The sequence below is a fragment of the Toxorhynchites rutilus genome, chromosome 1, assembly GCF_029784135.1.
Source record: "Toxorhynchites rutilus septentrionalis strain SRP chromosome 1, ASM2978413v1, whole genome shotgun sequence".
In the NCBI taxonomy this organism is placed as follows: domain Eukaryota; kingdom Metazoa; phylum Arthropoda; class Insecta; order Diptera; family Culicidae; genus Toxorhynchites; species Toxorhynchites rutilus.
The window spans coordinates 10,066,301-10,085,610 of NC_073744.1; the positions used below are offsets into that span (position 1 = coordinate 10,066,301).

Below are 19,310 nucleotides of genomic sequence, written 5' to 3' on the forward strand. Positions count from 1 at the left end.
GGCCTTTTGCAAGTAGTGAAATGTAACAACAGGAGCTGCAGCATTGAATATAGGAGTAGTTACTTTTGTGTAAATCAACACAAATTTATACCAGCCCATATTTCTCTAAGCTAAACACTAGATGTTTTGAAAGCACCAATTCCAACAGATGTGAGCTTTAATTTTCCATCTCTGTTTATTTGAAATTTTATGAACTTGTCGAAAGTTCTTCCGAAGCCATTACTTGCATATGAGAAACTTTCTTATGAACATTTGATTCCGACCTGGTTAGATATCAGATTTTGTTACGCTGATATTCTCATTACTTAAAAAAAGTTTTAAAAAATTCAAACGACTTTGATTTTGTGTACATATTAGCGTTACGTAACTTAAGGGGGAGAGGGCTTGTCTTGCGTTACTTATTGTTACATAGGAGGGGGGGGGGGAGTCCAAAAATCGCATTCTCAGCGTTACGTAAAAGACGACTTACTGCAGAAATAAAAAAGGGACGAATGACCTTTGAATGAAATGAATTGTATTTTTCTCCAGATTGTTGACATAATTCCTTGATATTCCCTGAGATTCTTTGAATTTCTTAATAATCCCTGATTTTCAAGGTTTTTCCACGTAATCGACACTCTGTTTTCGAGTCACAGGTCGAAGCGAGAGGTTCGGGTTTCTTGTCTGCATCTTCTTCACCTTCTGTCCATATCACGATCCACATTTCCAATATTTTTAGCATTTTTTGGTTTCTTTTCTGTCAACAATAGATTTGGGCAAATCAGACTTTTTTGCAAGTGTACATATCAAAAGGTCAGGATTTTCATTACGACTGTACAAGATCCGTTCGAGCCCATATTTTTTATTCGTTGCCATCTTGAAAACTGCTCGTGAAATGTTAAAACCAAACAAACCCTCATGCAGTACAGACATCCACTCCTGTTTGTGTGAAATATTTCACTCATGGCTGCAATATTTCAAAAGTTAATGTTTTGAGTGTGTCCAGATTATCGCGGTTACAAACCTTAACGCGTATGTTCTTTCGACAATTGCCACGTCCTCGACTGACTTGATCTGCTTAAATCCCACTCTCTATACATAACACCTTCTAGTGCCACGTTGACCAGCAGACAGAGGAGCCCAACGCATGTCAAAGTCCCTTGCGAGTCTTAGAAAATTGACAGACAGACCGCCTAAGTTTCGAACAATGTTTATAGTAATCTGGATGACTCGAATCAGCTTTCCGGGCAGGTCACGTTCGTCTGTGATTCTCCATAGCCATCAATGGTCGATCGTACCATATGCGCGAGATACCTGGGAATCTGATAATTTCTAGTAAACCGTTTCCCATTATCAAATCAAATTCATGCATCATTCCCCTTCTCTGGTTGCTGCTCTGTATCGCACACTCTGACTATCACTCAATGTATATATTGTGTAAGTTTTCCAGGACCCACTTGAAGAAGCCTTACTTCATTCATCGTTACAGAACGACCGAAAAAGTGACTGATTCCCGCGATTTCCGCCTGAAGTGCATCTACTCTCATAACTCTTGGAAACGCACAGGACTACAGGGCTGATCAAACACCACAACTTAGAACAAATAAGCACATTTTCAAAGGTTCACGAACATTTCTCACCAACTACACTTAAACCCGTCCCAACTGAACAGACGCTTCTCCGGATAATCACGAAACATGAAAAACCTCTACGCGGCGCGCTACTACTTACAATATAATGTGTTGTTTTTCGTTTCCCTCCTTTTACTCGATAATATATTTTCAAGCGTTAACTACCAAATTATTCCCTTTTACTTCGCTCTGTCTCACTCTTGCGTTGCTCGCCACCTGAATTCTTAAACGGTAAACTGTGTTTCTAGCATCAAAGAATGGATGGATGGATGGATAGAACTGACTCTTCGTCCACTTAACTTTGTTTCTATTGTGTGTGAGTGTGGCTGACACGCGTAAACACCCAATTACGTATTGATCAACTGAAAAACTTGAGAATTCATACAACCAAAAAAAAAGCATGAGTTCGGATGAATTGAAACTAAATAAAAAAACGAACAAAAATTGCGAGTTTCCACCGAGTATGGAAAATATAATATTTGGGAAATTTTCCTCTTAGATGAATGGATGTTGTTGCTGTTGTGTCGTCGGTTTTAGGTTGTTTGGTGTATAAACTGTACATACAAAAAAGATTGTAGCTTCCGCTGAAGGTGCACAGAACTTAAGATCTAAGTTGAAATTATAGCAAATTATAGTAGATGTTGTAATAAACAAATTCATAGAATTCATTTATTTTGTTTGTTGTAAAGAAGCGTATCTAGTATCAAATAAAGTCCTTTCACTATTACCTACCCTCGAGCGCGTCGAGAAGACAAATTAAAGCCTAAGCGTTACGATTAGTTAACTAAACCTATTATCGCCACGTGTTTTTTCCCTTCATTTGCTGAAAGCCAAGTTTTCTTTTCCCTCCATAGTTGAATAAATAGGATTAATGTTTAATGTTGTTGTCACATTGTTGTCCGCGTAATGCCTCTAGATTCTATGCGACAGATTCGACCGTTTTTTTTATTAGTCTCTACTTCGCGTATTCCACAAATATTCCAAAACGAAAGAGCTAGTTCCGTGCATCCGAAATATTCACGATTATTGAAATTTTCCCACAAACGCAACTGTTGAAATGTGCTGCGAAGCTCTCTTCGAACAGCATACATCCCGAGAAGAGCGCTTACCCCACATCTCACGTGTGTACCAGGCCACGAATGTCGCCCGTGTTCGGCGACTGCAACATCTGATCCGAGCAAATGTCCGATCCGTCCAACATTTCGTCGTCCACGTTGTCCAGGAAGTCGCCCAGAAAGTTAGCCGACTCCACGGTCATGTCCTCGAGCGACTTCACGTGCTCGCCCACTACCTCCAGCGCCCGTTCCAGGTCCTCCTCTTCCTCCTGGGTCGATTCGAATGTAGGTCCGTGCTGATCTTGCTCTGATGGTGGAGGAAAATAGAAAGTAGTAATTGTTTTTTGTTTTGGTAATTTCCAAAAACATGGTGAAATAGATTACAAACTACAATCATTTCGTGGTGAAGGTTGAGTACGAAACTATTGCTATATTAAATGAACAGAGATTACCCAAAGTATTCCTGGTTGCTCTCTCCATAGCGATTTTTTCCATCATATCAAAAATGAAAACCTTATGTGGAAAATCAAATCTGGAGGCAAGCGTATCAAGGCTTTGAGACTAAAACGGCTTGCGTAACTCGAAAAGTTTTTTTTAATAGGTGGGTCATCGATCAAGCAAAAGAGCTACACTGGCCTCTTTCCATTCGGACTATCTAGGTTGCAAACAACAAAACAACCGGATGACGGTACGTAGTTTTTCTATAATATAACACTCAAAGATGGCCTTCTAAGTTCGCAAGTGATCGTTCGCTTAGTAGGCAGACACACAACCAACGGGGCTAAGACCTCTATTCTTGTATCTGATCAAGCCTAAGTGTCTTGCCTGACGCAAAACTTCACGGAACCTGATTGATAGAACATTACAGACCCTATCACTAGCAGGTGCTGCTATAAAGTGAGCAGTGATTGTAGATTAGGACTTCTCTTCTCATTTCATGAGTAGTTTAACGTTTGACACACAAAAACTAACGATCCAGTATACTTACCACTAAACAGTAACTCGTTAAATGCATCCGGTGGCAGCTGACTCAGTACATTGTTCAGATTGCCAATTTCAAATGGAATTTCCTCTGCAGAATGAATGCAAACACAGAATGTTAATCACATCTCGCAGTCAACAAAAAAAATGAAATTAAGGACAAACTGCAGAAGAGGTTCGTGTACACGCTTTCTCCTCCCACTTACCGATAACATCTTGAGCGGCCATCAGCTCCGATTCGGAGAGCCCACCGACACCCGTGTCCTCGGAGCTAGCATATGCAGAGCTGTTTTCACAGATATTGAGCAGATCCTGTGTGGTGGTACCGCCCAGCATATGCTGCACCTGCTGCTGGTTGAAATGTTGCTGATCCTGGGGAGCGGGCACGTAGTTCAACATCAGATCCTCATTACGCCCGATGATGAGCGGGTGCTGTTGTTGTTGCTGTTGGAATTGATGTGTCTGCGTAATGTGCGCTGATTGTTGATAGGCAGAAGCCGGTAGCGATTGCAGCTGATGTTGTTGTTGTTGTTGTTGATTCAACGGAATTTGAACGTTACGGGCAGCAATCGTCGTTGAGAGCGGCGACGGAACGATTTGCATCAGACTTCCTCCTCCAGATACGTTCATATTTTGCGTATATTTCACTTGGGGCTGCTGTTGTTGCTGCTGATGTTGTGGGAGTGATTGTGAAATGTTTGTCGTCTGACGCAACGTTTGCTGGAGTACCTTCGGATCGATAGAGGAAGCCGTTGTCCCGTACGGTGGTGGGGGTATCGTTGTTGACTTTGTGTTATTAAAGCTGGAATACTGTTGTTTGTATTGCTGCTGGTGCAGTGCCATCTGCTGCTGGAAGGGGGTTAGCTTTCGTTTCTTGGCTTTTTTCTTGATCCCGCCTGCGGGTGGCAAGGTAGACGCCCGCACCGGTGCTACAGTGGCTGCTGCAACCTTCACGGTTTTCTTCTTCGCAGTTGCACTAACGGCAGGTTTCTTCAGTAGCTTCACTTCCGCAGACATTTTGTCGTGATTGTCATGCTTCCAGGCGTGCTCCCGACAAAGGATCAATTCGTGGCTAATGTCGAACACAGGCACCCGACACTGACTGTTATCCGAGAACTTGGCTGTACACTGTTGAAACAGACGCTGCTCGTTGTTATCGGTGATATGCTGGAAGCAGTGGGTGGTTGCTAGCAGCGCAGCCTGATTGCAGCCATCTCGCTGACATTGCGGCTGTTCCGCACCACTAAAAATTAAACCAATAAAATTAACAGCTCTTTAAAATATTCAGGCGTCGTGCACAAATTACGTAACGCGAGTACGGGGGTGGCCGGGAGGTAGAGTCAACGTTGCGTTACTTAATGTCACATAGGAAGGAGGGGGGTTAACCGTGATCATTACGTAACTAAATTTCATTTTTATTCCTGAATAAATTCACGGGCCCCTATGTGCTTGAGCAGCTAGCTTCGATTCTGGGACCAAATAAGATGTGTTTCCTGAGTCAAGATGCACGTGTTTTAATGGATTTAACAGCAGCCAGTAAAGATGGCAAGCACCAATAGATGCATCTCGAACAGGTTTGCCATATCTACATAATAATCTGTATTTCTACAGATTATTTAGACTTTTTTAAACCAAGAATCTGTAGATACATATCACATTTTTTTTGTGTTTCATACAAAATTCACATTTTTTTCAAAATAACGATGCAATAATGGCTTGAGGTTAATAATATATTTCCCCTCTCCCCTATTTTATTCATATAGTGTTATAATAAATAAATGACATCGTTTATCTTTTTCTGACTAAAGCTCAGAGAATGTATTTCTACAGATTATTTAGACTTTTTAAAACCAAGAATCTGTAGATACATATCACATTTTTTTTGTGTTTCATACAAAATTCACAAATTTTTCAAAATAACGTTGCAATAATGGCTTGAGGTTCATAATATTTCCCCACTTACCTATTTCATTCATATAGTGTTATAATAAATAAATGACATCGTTTATCTTTTTCTGACTAAAGCTCAGAGAATGTAAATTCGGAAAGTGCACTCATACTGTCGTGAAAATTCATGTCCTTTGAAAGTTTATTTTTCAAATGAATTGAAAATGCACAGCTCAAAGCGAAAAGAAGGCATTAAATCAGTTCAGGAAATATTGAAGCTCGGAACATTGAAAATGCTGAGTTCACCCGCTCTCACAGGGATCCGTCGTTAAACATAACCTAGAGAGATTCAACTATGACCGAAATTCTATTTTACTGTTTTTGAACTACGTTTTGCTATTGATTATTGAGGTGAAAAAAACAAACTGAAACACCTGAATTCACTCAGATTAATTCAGACACCAGAACACTTTGTCTTACTGTCTCTTTGTCTTTCTTGAGAAATTTATCTTCTTCTTCTTGAATGGCGTTAACGTTCCCTGTGGAACTTTTGCCGTCTCAACGTATTCATTAACTAGCGTCGTTCATTAATACTTGGTTGAGATTTCTATGCCGAATAACACGCCTTGAATGTACTCTGGAGTGGCAAGCTCTAGAATACGCGTGACCACAGTGCAAGCCGGAAGAATTTTCTTTGACGAAAAATCCCCCAACCAGAACGGGAATCGAACCCGAACACCCGGTGTTACGCCGTGTGTTTCTTGACATTGAATTGAAACACAAACTAACGATTATAACTACATTTAATAACAGATTAAAAAGAACAATAGTGTTACATAAAACATCATAACAAAAATATTTATCCCTTCTGTCTTTTATTCCTCTTGTTGACATCGGAGCGCTCACAGCTAGAACTGTCAGGTCGAGCCACAGGTTATCAGCATTGTTGCCAGTCGATCTGTTGTCTACAGCATCTCCCTCTTCAATAGAGATGGTACGGGTCAAACCACTGCGGGGGTCTTCGGATCCTTGAAGACCGCCGAGGTAGAGGTACCATCGGTTGAGCCTCAATCGCCGATTCATAATCGTTGGATTCCGTTGATGATGTCGACGGTGAGGACAAAGGTGCAGGACTTGACTCCAATGGAGGCGACATATCATGCCGCGGAGTTGAAGAAACACGCCCCGCCGGTATATTTTGCAACGTTCGATCGGAACTCAAGAGTCCCGTTGCAGAACTTGAATGCTGTGTTGAAACATGCTGCAATACAGTCGATTCAGGTGTCGGTTTTGCTAGTTCTTTCATATTCCATGCTTCCAGCAACACGTTCAGTGGTAGAGACTGCTCTGGAAGGGAATCTGACTGCTTCGTTGACAGTGGGTCTACGGTTCGGCTACGCAGTTGATTGAGGTGGGAGCGCAGCATATTTCTATGTTCTACCCAAACGTTGTACATCACCTGTCCAATTCGTTCGATGATGATGCCTGGAACCCATTTCCAGCGGTTCTTCGAAAAAACTTTACACCGTATCGTTCTTCTTGAAGCCTTTCTGATTACTCACTAGCTGATCTGGAACTTGAACAACTGGAGGACGAAGTAGATCCAAACACGTCCGGATCTTACGACCGAACATTATCTCAGACGGTGATTTGTCCTCCGGTAAATAACAATTCGGCGTGCTGCGATAGGTGAGCAGAAAAACGTCTAAAGCTTCTGCGATTGTGCCTCTCCCCTCTCGAATCTTCTTTGTGGCTCGTTTGAATGTGTCAACAAATCTCTCCGCTTGCCCATTTGATTGAGGATGGAACGGAGCTGTCGTGAGGTGTTCGATGCCATTCGTTGTGCAAAAATTGGAGAAATCGGCACTTGTGAACTGTGTTCCGTTGTCGGTAACCAGTGTTTCTGGCATTCCAAGGCGAGCAAAAAGGCCCCGGAGAATGCCAATCGTTGCAGCAGAAGTAATGCGACCAGTTTTTATAATTTCTGGCCACTTAGAAAATGCGTCTATGGCAAGGAGGTAGTAATCTCCTTCGATTGGTCCTGCGTAGTCTACGTGAATCCGCTGCCAGGGTTTTGATGTTTTCGGCCACGGAACCGGAGTACTATGTGGAGCTGATTTGGCTACGGATGCGCAGTGTTGACATGCTTTCACGTATCCAACTATGTCACTATCCAAGGTGGGCCAATAGACGTAGCTACGCGCAATGGCCTTCATCCAGCAAAGAATGCAGCCATCCACTACTGTGAGCGAATCCTGCCTGTCCTGAAAACGCTTGAGTTCGGGATCGTCGAGCTTCGCATTTGGCCAACCGTTCGTCAAATATCGGCAAACTTTGCGAAGCGTTGCGTCTGCTTGAGTGCTCTGAGCTACAACGTTAAAACTGAGAGGCAACGCACTGATTGAATCCAATGCTACTGACTTCACATCTTCCTCAATTATGACACTGGCAATGACGTAGTCCTCTTCAGATTTGTGGTGTTGGTCTATCAATCGAGAGAGAACATCTGCATTCCCGAACTTGGCTGTTGGAACGTATTCGATCTCAAAATCGTAGAGAAGTAATGTGAGCGCGAAACGTTGTAACCGGTTGGCCGTATAAACCGGAATCCCTTTTTTCGAACCAAAAATTCTTAGCAACGGGGCATGGTCAGTCTGCAGACGAAAATGTCTCCCGAAGATCATCTTATGAAATTTCGTTACTGCGAAGATGATTGCCAGACCCTCTCGATCTGGTTGGCTGTAGTTGCGCTCTGCTTTAGTCAGCGCCCTAGAAGCGTGTTGAATAGCTTTGATAGAGCCGTCGGGGAACCTGTGACTGATGGTGGCTCCTAGACCAACGGATGAAGCATCAGCAGAAACGATTATCTCTTTCCTCGGATCATAGTGTGTGAGTAAAACGTTTGATGAAAGGAAAGCTTTGAATTGATCAAATGCAGCTTGACATTCTGGTGTCCAGAGAAATTTTGTTTCTGTCTTAAGCAGATTATCTAGGGGATATCGCAACTTCCGCATGTTCGGGACAAACTTCCCATAATAATTTATTGCCCCCAGAAAAGAGCGCACACCAGAAACGTCTGTGGGTGGTTTCAGCTTGACAATAGCTTCGATTTTGGCAGGATCTGGTTGTAACCCACTGGAATCGATGATATGACCGAGATACCGGATTTGATTCCGGCCAAACGAACACTTCTCGGCCTTGATAGTGAACCCAAACTCGTGAATTCGCTGCAAAACAGCTTTCAAATTGCGGTTATGTTCCTGCTCGTTTTGACCACCTACTACTACGTCATCGAGGTAGCCAGAACAACCCCCAAGTCCAGCTAGCATGGCATCTATAATTTGCTGGAATGCACCTGGGGCAACTTTCACACCTGGCGGCAGACGATTGTAGTGGTATAACCCGCGATGTGTGTTGATGGTAAGAAAATTTCGAAATTCTTCGTCGACTTCCACTTGTAAAAATGCATCGGAAAGATCTATTTGACTGAAGACTCTACAGTTAGCCAGTTTCGAAAAAATGTCTTCAGGTAAAGGGAGAGGATACTGGTGAGACTGGAGAGCGGCATTGAGTCCCGTAGAGTAGTCACCACAAATGCGAACTGTACCATTCGCTTTACGGACGACGACGATTGGAGCAGCCCATTCCGAATAATCTACCGGTGTTATAACCTTCAACTGCTCCAACCGATCTAGTTCACAATCTACAGCATCGTACATGGTATATGCGACCGGACGTTTTGGACGGAAAACAGGCTTGCAATTTTCTTTCAGTTCCAATTTCACTTTAGTCTTCGTACATAAACCCAGCTTGTCGCTGAAAACGCTCGGAAACTCAGACTCGAACGAAGAACCAAAATTAGACGAACTCGAAACATGGTTGCAGAAAGCGTCCATCGGAACTGACCATAGTCCGAAACTGTCTACCACATCAGACCCAAGGAGTCGTAGCTGCTTCTCAGAAACACGGATGAGCTGTCGGTGGGTTATCCCACCAATCGTAACATCACAACTGAATTCACCTTCAAATGGTAATGCACTGCCAGAAGCAGACTTCGCCTCTACCGTCGCTGGATCCAGGACAGGACTACCAATCTTCCGCCAAAGCTGCTTGCTGATGATGGTGATATCGGAGGCAGTATCAAGCTGCAGACGCACTTGAACCCCACCAAGTAAAACGGGAACGAATCTCGCTTCTGTACAGAACACTCGTTCACCTTCACCACCCTGCTTGCCACATTCAGCTTCTTACGCCTTCGCATACTCCCCCGTGCCTTCTTCGCGCTGTTGCAGTATCCTTCACGGTGTCCAAACTGCCCACAATCAGAGCATTTGTGGCTTTTGAAGCCGCAATCACGCGCGAAATGAAACGCGCCGCAAAACCAACAAGGAGTTTGTGGTTTCTCTTTACTCCCACTCGCTGGCTTCGGTATAGATTGTTCTCGACGTACGAACTGTTTCCTGCGATACTGGTGTCTGATCGTATTCACTTGTGTGGGTTGCGACTCAATCATAGCATTGTCATGCTTCAAATTGAGGAGACGCTGACATTCCTCAGAAATTATCTCCAGCGTGACGTCAGAATGCTCTTCAATTTTAGACAGAAGACGCATTCGAATATCAACATCACTCTCTGCTCGCAATCCGCAGACGAACATAAGGCACTTGAATTGGTCCTCCGTCAGTTTACCCAATTCGAACTCGATGCAATGTTTATTCACACGACAGGCAAAGGTGATGAAATCTTCTGTCGGATTCTTGCTAATCTGCAAGCATTTGTAGCGCCTGCTCACTACCGACTCTTTGCAACCAAACAGCATTTTCAACTTCTCTATCGTTTGACTGAAAGAGAAATCTTTTGGTAGTTTGGGCAGAATGAAACTGACGTACCTATCATGTTCTGAAACACCAAGCTTCCGCATCAAAAGCCGCACTTTTGCGTCATCATCCAGTCGTGAAGCATCTTTCTCAAACAGATCGTCGTATCGGGTGTACCATGCAGCAAATGTTATGTTGTTCTCGACATCGTAGCGAAAATCCTTGATGTTATTCGCCAACGAGTCGAGAATGTGCTCTGGATTCGGCGGTACTTGCACCTTGATTGACGATACGACGTTCTGCATGAATACTTGCTGTTGTTCTTCGCTCTGTTGTTGCCGTTGCAGGATTTGATTCATCATCTGCTGCTGCTGCAAGTGCTGTTGTTGGAACATCTGCATCACTTGCAACAGTAATCCTTCTGTTGTGAGAGGAACTTGTTGTTGAACAGGCCGAGGGGGAGACGCAAACAGTTGCCCGGATGCTGATGCGGGTGCTGAAATGAACTGTTGCTGCTGCTGCTGCTGTGTACGGAACTGCTGCTGCTCGACGTCACGCATACTATCCTCGTTCTCCATTCTTTTTCGTTTCTTCCGCGCGGGTGGCGAAATGTTGTTTACAAAAATATCACGAAATCACGAAACGAATACAACAATTTAAAATTCTCGTCGCCACTGTTACGCCGTGTGTTTCTTGACATTGAATTGAAACACAAACTAACGATTATAACTACATTTAATAACAGATTAAAAAGAACAACAGTGTTACATAAAACATCATAACAAAAATAATTATCCCTTCTGTCTTTTATTCCTCTTGTTGACATCGGAGCGCTCACAGCTAGAACTGTCAGGTCGATCCACAGGTTATCAGCATTGTTGCCAGTAGATCTGTTGTCTACAACACCCGGCATGATAGTGTGGGACGTTAACCACTCGGCCACGGGTGCACTTGAGAAATATATGTCAAGAATAATAATAGATGTACCGGTAAGTTTTTTCGGTTTCACAATAGATGGCGTAACTTGATTATTATTCCAGTGAATAAAATTTCCGGACATTCATTGGAAAGCTACTATCATTGCGCGTCTTTTTCACTATATGTCAAAAAGTTGAAGCGTAAACAACATAGTTTTTTGCCACTTCGAATATGTCAAATTTCGTACCAACGAATGTGTTTTTGCGGGGAGTGTTACTTCATTGCTTCAATATGAAGAAAAAAGCTGCGGAAAGTCATCGCATTTTGGTGGAAGTTTATGGTGACCATGCTCCAACTGAACGAACCTGTCAGACGTGGTTTGCACGGTTTAAAAGTGGTAATTTTGACTTGGAAGACGAAGAACGGTCCGGACCGCCATGTGTTTGAAGATGAAGAGTTGGAGGCTTTATTCGATCAAGATCCGTCACAAAGGCAACAAGAACTTGCAGATACACTAGCAGTAGTAGCTCAGCAAACCATATCCGATCGTTTAAAAGCAATGGGGATGATCCAAAAGATAGGACATTGGGTGCCGTATGAATTGAAGCCACGAGACGTCGAACGCCGTTTTTTCACGTGCGAACAACTGTTCCAACGCCATAAAGATAGGGTTTTTTTTTTGCATCGAATCGTTACTGGCGATAAAAAGTGGGTCCATTACGACAATCCTAAACATCGGGCAACGTATGGATACCCCGGCCATGTATCAACATCAACGGTCGCGTGGAGTATTCACGACCAGAAGGTTATGCTGTCTATTTGGTGGGACCAGCTGGGTGTGGTGTACTATGAGCTGCTAAAACCGAATAAAACTATTACGGGGGACCTCTACCGACGACAATTGATGCGTTTGAGCCGTGCACTTAAGGAAAAACGGTCACAATACGATCAAAAACACGATAAAGTTATTTTGCAGCACGACAATGCTCGGCCGCATGTCGCGAAACCGTTCAAAACATACTTCACTGTTCACTGTTCAACTCTGAGGTTGGTCCTGTGCTAAATGGGTAAGAGATTCAGAATGCTCAAGTTTTGCCCCCGTCTAGTATTTTTTAGGGCGCTTTTTTTAGCCTCCAGCTGAACATATTGGTTCAAAGGTACCAGGATTTATGTTCAGACCTTCTGTGATACACCAAGATTGTGTAAAGTTTAAGAAATTCTGAATTCTGCTCGATATCACGTCGTCGAACTTGCCACGTTCCATTATGACTAGATCAACGACAAAGCCCACAACTTCGAATCTTTTTACCTCTAAATTTATCAGAAGGTCGTAAACTACGAGTGACTAAAGGAGAGGTGATAGCACGCCTTTTTGTGGGCAACCATTTTTTGAATCACAGAATTAGACGACTCATCTTCGAGGTGATTCGTCTGTGTGAGCATGCCCTGATTTTTAAATTTTTGTTACAAGCGTTTGTAGCGCTGTTACTGTGGGCCTGATTGGTAGACAAACTGGTATTTAAATAATGGGCATTTGGACACGAATACAGACTTTATATATTCATATAATACTTTTTCCATAGTTTTCAGCAATATTGATGATAAACTAATAGGTCTGAATGCCTTTGGGAGTTATTTGTCACGTTTCCTTGCTTTTGGAATGAAAACTACTTTAACAAGTCTCCATATCGAAGAAATGTGCTCTAGTATCAGACAGGCCTTGAAAATCTCGATTCGAGCCGGAATTAGCTTTGATTCTCCATTTAGAATCAGGGCTGGAAAAATCCCATCTGCACCTGCAAATTTATAAGGTGGAAAGGATCTCACCGCATTTACTACTCTGGCCCTCGTGAAAACAAACCCAGCAAATATGAGGGGGATTTGTCTTGCGTTACTTTTTGTTACATAGGGGAGGAGGAGGTGCGCATTTTTAGCGTTACGTAATTTGTGCACAACGCCTCAAAAAATTGAACTCACCCATTCTTTTTCAACATCGTCTCGCGCTGCTTGTCCAGCTTCTTTAGTATCTTTTCTACCGTCTTGAATCGCTTGCGGGCACGCAAACTGCTGCGCAAACTCTGCCCATTCCAGTATTGTACGGCCTTTCGCCGCAGATAGGTCCGTTTCAACTCTAACCTTTCGTCTCGGCTGAGCTCCTTGAGTTCCCCATTGTCGAGATTCAGCAGAAGATTTCTTTGGTCCAAACCCTTCGGTTTTCTACCCTTCCGTGGTCGCATCGCAAGTGCAGCCTCGGCATCCAGTTCAGTGCTAGCGAACGGTTCTTCAAACCAAAAATCTTGAGTCAGCGGCTCCAGCTCGAGCGATCCGTAGCTAGGTGCGCCCGGCTCGCCAACGTCAAATACGTACGAATCTGGAGCGTGCCATTCTCGGTTCAAGGGAACGGCCACAGCTCCCGGTGGTTTCCACTTGGGGAACCGCATCGGACGCGGCGGTTTGGATTCGGCTGGCGGCTTACTGTTCGATTCATGCTTGCCGCCACCATGCATCACGGAAATGGTTGCCGCCGTTGCCGGTATCCTTTCGAGCGTTTCATGATGCGATGATCGGCTGTAGGATCGCTTGGTTCGCTTGGTCGTTGGGTGCGGGGTGGACTTGCTGTCGCTGCCAGCGGCGCTAGCACGATCCACGACGGCGAGCGCAGTTTGGCGAGTCTTTGCGGGATTCTTCGGCGTGCTTTGTGTGGAAGGCGTACTGGTCGAGGCGATATTTGCCGGCAGTGGTGCGGGTGTTGCAGGGGACGAGGACGGTGCCACTTGTTTACCCGGGGAAGGTGCTTCGGGTGCTGCTGGGGGTACCGCCAGGGGCGGCTGCTCAATTCTCGGGTCCTGTTTGGGGATGACGAACGACGGAATGGTGAAACTAAGGTCCTCTTGCTTGGGGGACTGTTGCGGTAGCTGTTGTTGTTGTTTCGGTTGTTTTGGTATCTGTTGTATTCGCTGCTGCTGGTGTTGTTGCTGTTGCTGTTTCTGTTGTTGTAGTTGTAGCTGTTGTTGTAGTTGTAGCTGTTGTTTCTGTTGCAGCTGTTGTTGTTCTTGTTGTTTCTGTTGTTCTTGTTGTTTCTGTTGTTCTTGTTGTTTCTGTTGTTCCTGTTGCAGCTTCAGTTGCTGCTGCTTCTGCTGTTGCTGAAGTTGATGTTGCTGGAGTTGTTGTTGCTGAAGTTGTTGTTGCTGGAGTTGTTGTTGCTGAAGTTGTTGTTGCTGAAGTTGCTGCTGTTGAAGCTTTTGTTGTTGGAGCTGTTGTTGTTGAATCTGTTGCTCTTGAAGCTTTTTCTGCTGTTGCTGTTGCTGTTGTTGTAACTGTTGCTGTTGGTGCAACTGTTGCTGTTGTTGTAACTGTTGCTGTTGTTGCAGCTGTTGCTGTTGCTGCAGTTGATGCTGTTGCTGCAATTGCTGCTTTTGGAGCTGCTGCTGTTGAAGCTGCAGTTGTTGTTGTTGGAGCTGTTGTTGTTTTTGTTGTTGAAGTTGTTGCTGTTTTTGTTGCTGTAGCTTATTTTGCTGTTGCTTTTGCTGAAGCTGTTGTTTTTGCTGTTGCTGTTGTTGTTGTTGTTGCTGCTGTAACTGTAGTTGTTGCTCTTGTTGTTGTACCTGCTGCTGCTGCAGCAGCTGCACTTGCTTTTGTTGTTGTTGTTCCTTTTGCTGCTGCTGCTGTAGTTGCTGCAGTTGCAGCTGTAGCAGCTGCTGCTGCGTTTGAGGCTTCAGAATTGACGCTGTCGGTGTTTTGGCTCGCTGGGTTATGGTTTGTTGAACTTGGGGAACGTGTTTGATGGCTGTAGCTGACACTACAGTGGGTACAGTGGTGACCACAGAAGGTTGTTGGATGACAATCCCAGTGGATGCAGCATCGAGACTCGTTTGGCTAATCGGTGGTATCATTCGGCGTATATTGATCGCCGTTGTGGGACTGGTTTTGACGATTGGAAGAACTGTGCCGTTACTACTCTGCGAAGTAGGCTGCTGGGGAGCCACTGTGACATGTTGAATCCTGTGTAACAATGATGGATTTTGCTTAGCGAGAGTATTCCTCAGTGCTGCTATACTAGCGGGGTTCGAAATGTGAGTTGCCGCGGCCAAGCTGTTAGTGCTGTTTGGAGTGTGCAAGAAAATCTTCCCTTGGGGCTGAGGTTGAATGAGCCGAATTTTGGTGGGAGATACCGTCTGCAGGGGAACTACCGGGGAAGTTGTCGTGCTTGCTGGTGGAGCTCCCAGCAGACTGTTGCTGGAATGATTGATATATCTTCTGGCATCGGACGTTTGGACGTTCGGCCTCCCTACGGTTATTTGCTGTGGAGTTGCAGTTTTTACTATTCTCAACGTTTGGATAGTCGCTGGGGATACGTTTGGCGATTTGCTGGCTAAAACTCGCCGAGTAAACTTTCCCACCTGCTGGGGAGATATTTGAACTTGCAATGGTTTAGAAAATACTGTTGGAGTTGTGGTTGCGGCTGCTGGTGTAGCAGCTGAAGCCAACGTCGGTGTCAACCCTGCACTTGTGGCAGCTCTCTGCACTATTGTTGTAGCTTGCGGAACAGTGACAGTCCGGAAGATGGTTCCACTCGGACTGCTTGTAATAGCGGTTCCATTCAGGCGCGTTTTCGCTAGCACTCCCGTTGGAGACTGTACAAGGGTTACCTTAATCGGGGTCATTTTTGGCGATGCACCCGACGTGCGTTGCTAGAAAACGTATGAACTTTTGTATCTTGTTTGGTAACTATGAAACGGGTCCACACAAACCTGCACGACATGGTTCACTCTGTTGTTGCTGTTAGCGAGCAGACTCGTTCCAGCCTGTATCACCGGAGAATTGCTGCTATTACTACTGATGATGGTTGCTCCGCCGCTCGTGCTACTCGTGGGCGGATGTTTGTAGAGGGACCCGTTCGCCTGCAGTGGCGCTGGCTCTGTGAAGGCATACGGGTCTTCCTGAGCGCGGCTCGCTTGCTGACATGACATATCCTAATATTACGATTTCGGGACAACAAACCCACCAGTAATTGAAATTATACGACGTTGTTGTACGATTGAGCCCTAGGAAAATAAAAAAAAAAGATGAGTATGTATATTGTATATGTTCTTCTTCGTTATTTTGCTCAAATGCACCCCTAGCGCGTATATAATTATATTTGTTTCGCGTATTTAAGTCTACAACCTCACCCGGAAGGGCAAAAGATTCCGCTGCTGCTGGCGCATAATGAGAACAAAATCGCGCAATGCAAACTGCGGAGTTGCGATGGAAAACAAAGTCAATGTGGCGAAAACAAGCGGTTCGCGCAACAAGCGAACAAATAAAAAAAAAAGGTTCACACAATGAACTTTTGCACATTATCAACGAAACAACATGTGGAGAAAACCACAAACATTGGACGACGAATACGAGGGCAAATACACAGAATTGAAATCGGAGAAGCAAAAGTAACAGCAGCAGCAGGTTTTGCGACTCGATTAATTTAGACTGGCGGCTGCCAATCAATCTATATGAACGGATTGCTCGCAGGAGAAAATGATAAGCTCGACTTAATCTTTGCTTCGAACCGTTGTTTCCTTTAAGGCGGATAAATCATTGCTTAATTTTCAGCAAATGCACAGATAAACACCTTTCGTTAATTATGTGCTAGGAGCAAGACCGGAGGAATCACCACCTTACCTTGACTATCCCACGCACTGAGGGAGAGCGCGAGAGCCGGCCCTTCCGGAAGAAATCGTTTACCTTCCCGGCCGAGATTGGTTGTCTCGGGAAGGATCAGTTTATTGTTTTCGTTGCCTCCTCCTCCGTGCACACACTTAATGACGACAATCAATCGTCTCTATGTGCGATTGAAGGGCAGAAACTGGAATCACCCTACTCGGGCAGGCACCGTTACGAACCAGTCCAATTCCGATGTCAAACGTTGCACGAATAGGCACTTCACAGGAAGACAGCAAATTTACTCCATTTTGGGGAAAATTTTAGCACGATTTTCTGCAAAAATTCTGTCCAAATCAGAAATTTTTCCTTCCAAGCTGTCAAAACTGACGATACACGGTGAGCGCCAAGAGCGCTCAGGCCCGCTTGACAGCAGCAACCGTGAGTGCTGCTGTGAACGCAGCGCTGCCAGAGGTTCTTTGATCAGTGAAATTTGTATTAATGTTTTGTGACTAGAATTGACGAATCTACGCAAAGCTATATCAGCTCATGCGACACCTACATTAGAGCTCAGAAACACAAAAGTGATGATGTTTGTATTTCTACCTGCGCGCAAAGTCGTAACTCGTATACTCACAGACTATGTGTGCCTGTGTGATATTACTGTTGTGTATTTTAGGCATTATTGGTATTTATTTAATGAGAAAGATATAATTGAATTAATTCGATTCCTAAAACGATCATGTGGTACCTTCCTCAATTTACTCAAAACTTTGATCGATCCGCTAAAAAACGAATGAACGTATCAATATGAAACGTTCACAGGTGTTTTGGGGTATATTAGAATAATAATTTTTCTGCTAATATTAGAACTTATTGCAATATTTGGAAAATTACAGATGGTTTTCTAAAACCTCTGTTTATGGCACTTTTTTTTAAAATTGATACAAAAAATAAAATAAAGTTGTTTTTTTTCGTCAAAGCAACAAATTAAGCTTGTACAAATTTTATTTGAATTTTCAAAACTTCTTTTCGGTTTGCAGTGCGATTATTGTTTATTGAATTTTTCGTCATCGAAGGAGTAGTTTTTCATTCAAACAAAAATATCTCTGTATGGGTCCTACATAAACGTTGTAGGAACCAAATGGAAGCTGGTTGATAAGGTTAAAGCTGAAGGTTAATTTTTTAGAATGATGTATATACCATTACGTGAATTAAAAGTTTCGAAAGTTTGTTTTCGACTTTCAAAAGTACGAAACCGAGTTCGAATCACTGTATGTATATCAGAAAAATGCAATCATCAAAATAAATTATAACATGAATTCAGAAAAAGAAAAGAAACATTATTATAAAATATAAAATAAAACTTTAAGACAAAATATTGTGAACAATAAACACATCCGGTCTTATTGACCGGTCAGTATTTCTGGTATTAAGATACGGCCCATCATGCCAAGAGATCACTGGAAGAGATGAACCGGCTGAAGATAAACGTTGTACCAAAGAACGCCAACCTTCCCAACGACTCCCAGTTTCGACCGATAGAAAGTTTTTAGGTGAACATCAAACGAAGAATCTGCTCCAATATTTTCGTGACGAAAATCGAGAAGCAGCTGGTTGCCAAGCCCACGAAAGTGCTGAAGAACATACCGGCATCCACCTTTTCAACTCTCGTAAGGCCGCTCGGCAGGGCGCCGAAGAATTTTTGCAGAAAGTTTAATAAACGTTGAATTTACGAAAAATATGTTCCATTGAATTACCATTTGTAGTTTTTTTTCCATCGCCATCCGAAATCAATCAATTTCTACGTAGGTTAATGTTAATACTGGAATTCAATACACTGGGCATCCGGAAATTGAAACCCGATCGAATTTCGCGATTTGATCGAAATAGATTTTCGCATTCTTAAATCCGCTCGACTCAAATTCAATTGTTCTACGCAAAAGTGGCAACCTCGCCTTGTCGCAATAAACGTAAAAAAAAATCATCCGTATTCGTGGAGCAATTTACTTTCTATCCGATTAGCAGACCTGGAAGCAATTTTGAATTGTTGAAATTTGAATGAAAATTATCACTCGATGATGTTTCAATACATAGAAGATAGAATGCTGATACTAACTCAACTTTTTTCCTATAAATTTCCTTGCATTTCCACCAAAACATTACCCATAATATAAAATCATCATCAGCTAGCATTAATTGATGCAAAAAGGTAGTTCGTTAATTTTTATTAATTTTGATTTATTTTGCCTTTGATAAAAATACTTTTTTATCTGTGTACATGATAAGAAAAATAACATCTTTTTTCCCTCCTGATTGTCGGGATCTCTTTTTTTTTTGGATTCTTATTATCGGATTTTTTTTACAACCAATTTGATTCTATCCGCATAACCCAGGTATAA

General features: G+C 43.3%; 2 protein-coding genes across 6 annotated transcripts in view; both read right to left on the bottom strand.

Moving 5' to 3' along the window:
* Positions 1-2,054: 2,054 nt before the first annotated feature.
* The window catches only part of LOC129769749 (histone-lysine N-methyltransferase 2D-like), a 71,081-nt gene continuing 53,825 nt past the window's right edge, over positions 2,055-19,310 (bottom strand). For 4 of the 5 annotated variants that reach the window (XM_055772234.1, XM_055772208.1, XM_055772214.1 and 1 more), the window contains exons 2-6: positions 16,020-16,313; positions 13,246-15,959; positions 3,853-4,889; positions 3,654-3,737; positions 2,055-2,972 (exon numbers count right to left, since the gene is read on the bottom strand). In XM_055772234.1, coding sequence (XP_055628209.1) covers positions 2,728-2,972; positions 3,654-3,737; positions 3,853-4,889; positions 13,246-15,959; positions 16,020-16,238 — 4,299 coding nt within the window. In that variant the 5' untranslated portion in view covers positions 16,239-16,313 and the 3' untranslated portion in view covers positions 2,055-2,727. Of the gene's footprint in view, positions 2,973-3,653; positions 3,738-3,852; positions 4,890-13,245; positions 15,960-16,019; positions 16,314-16,929; positions 17,329-19,310 lie in introns of those variants that run through there. The other variant, XM_055772204.1, reaches the window with a different exon arrangement.
* LOC129769773 (uncharacterized protein K02A2.6-like) lies at positions 5,990-9,430 on the bottom strand. The gene has a single exon (XM_055772245.1). It carries the CDS (start codon positions 9,427-9,429, stop codon positions 7,054-7,056), a length of 2,376 nt encoding a protein of 791 aa, XP_055628220.1. The 5' UTR covers position 9,430; the 3' UTR covers positions 5,990-7,053.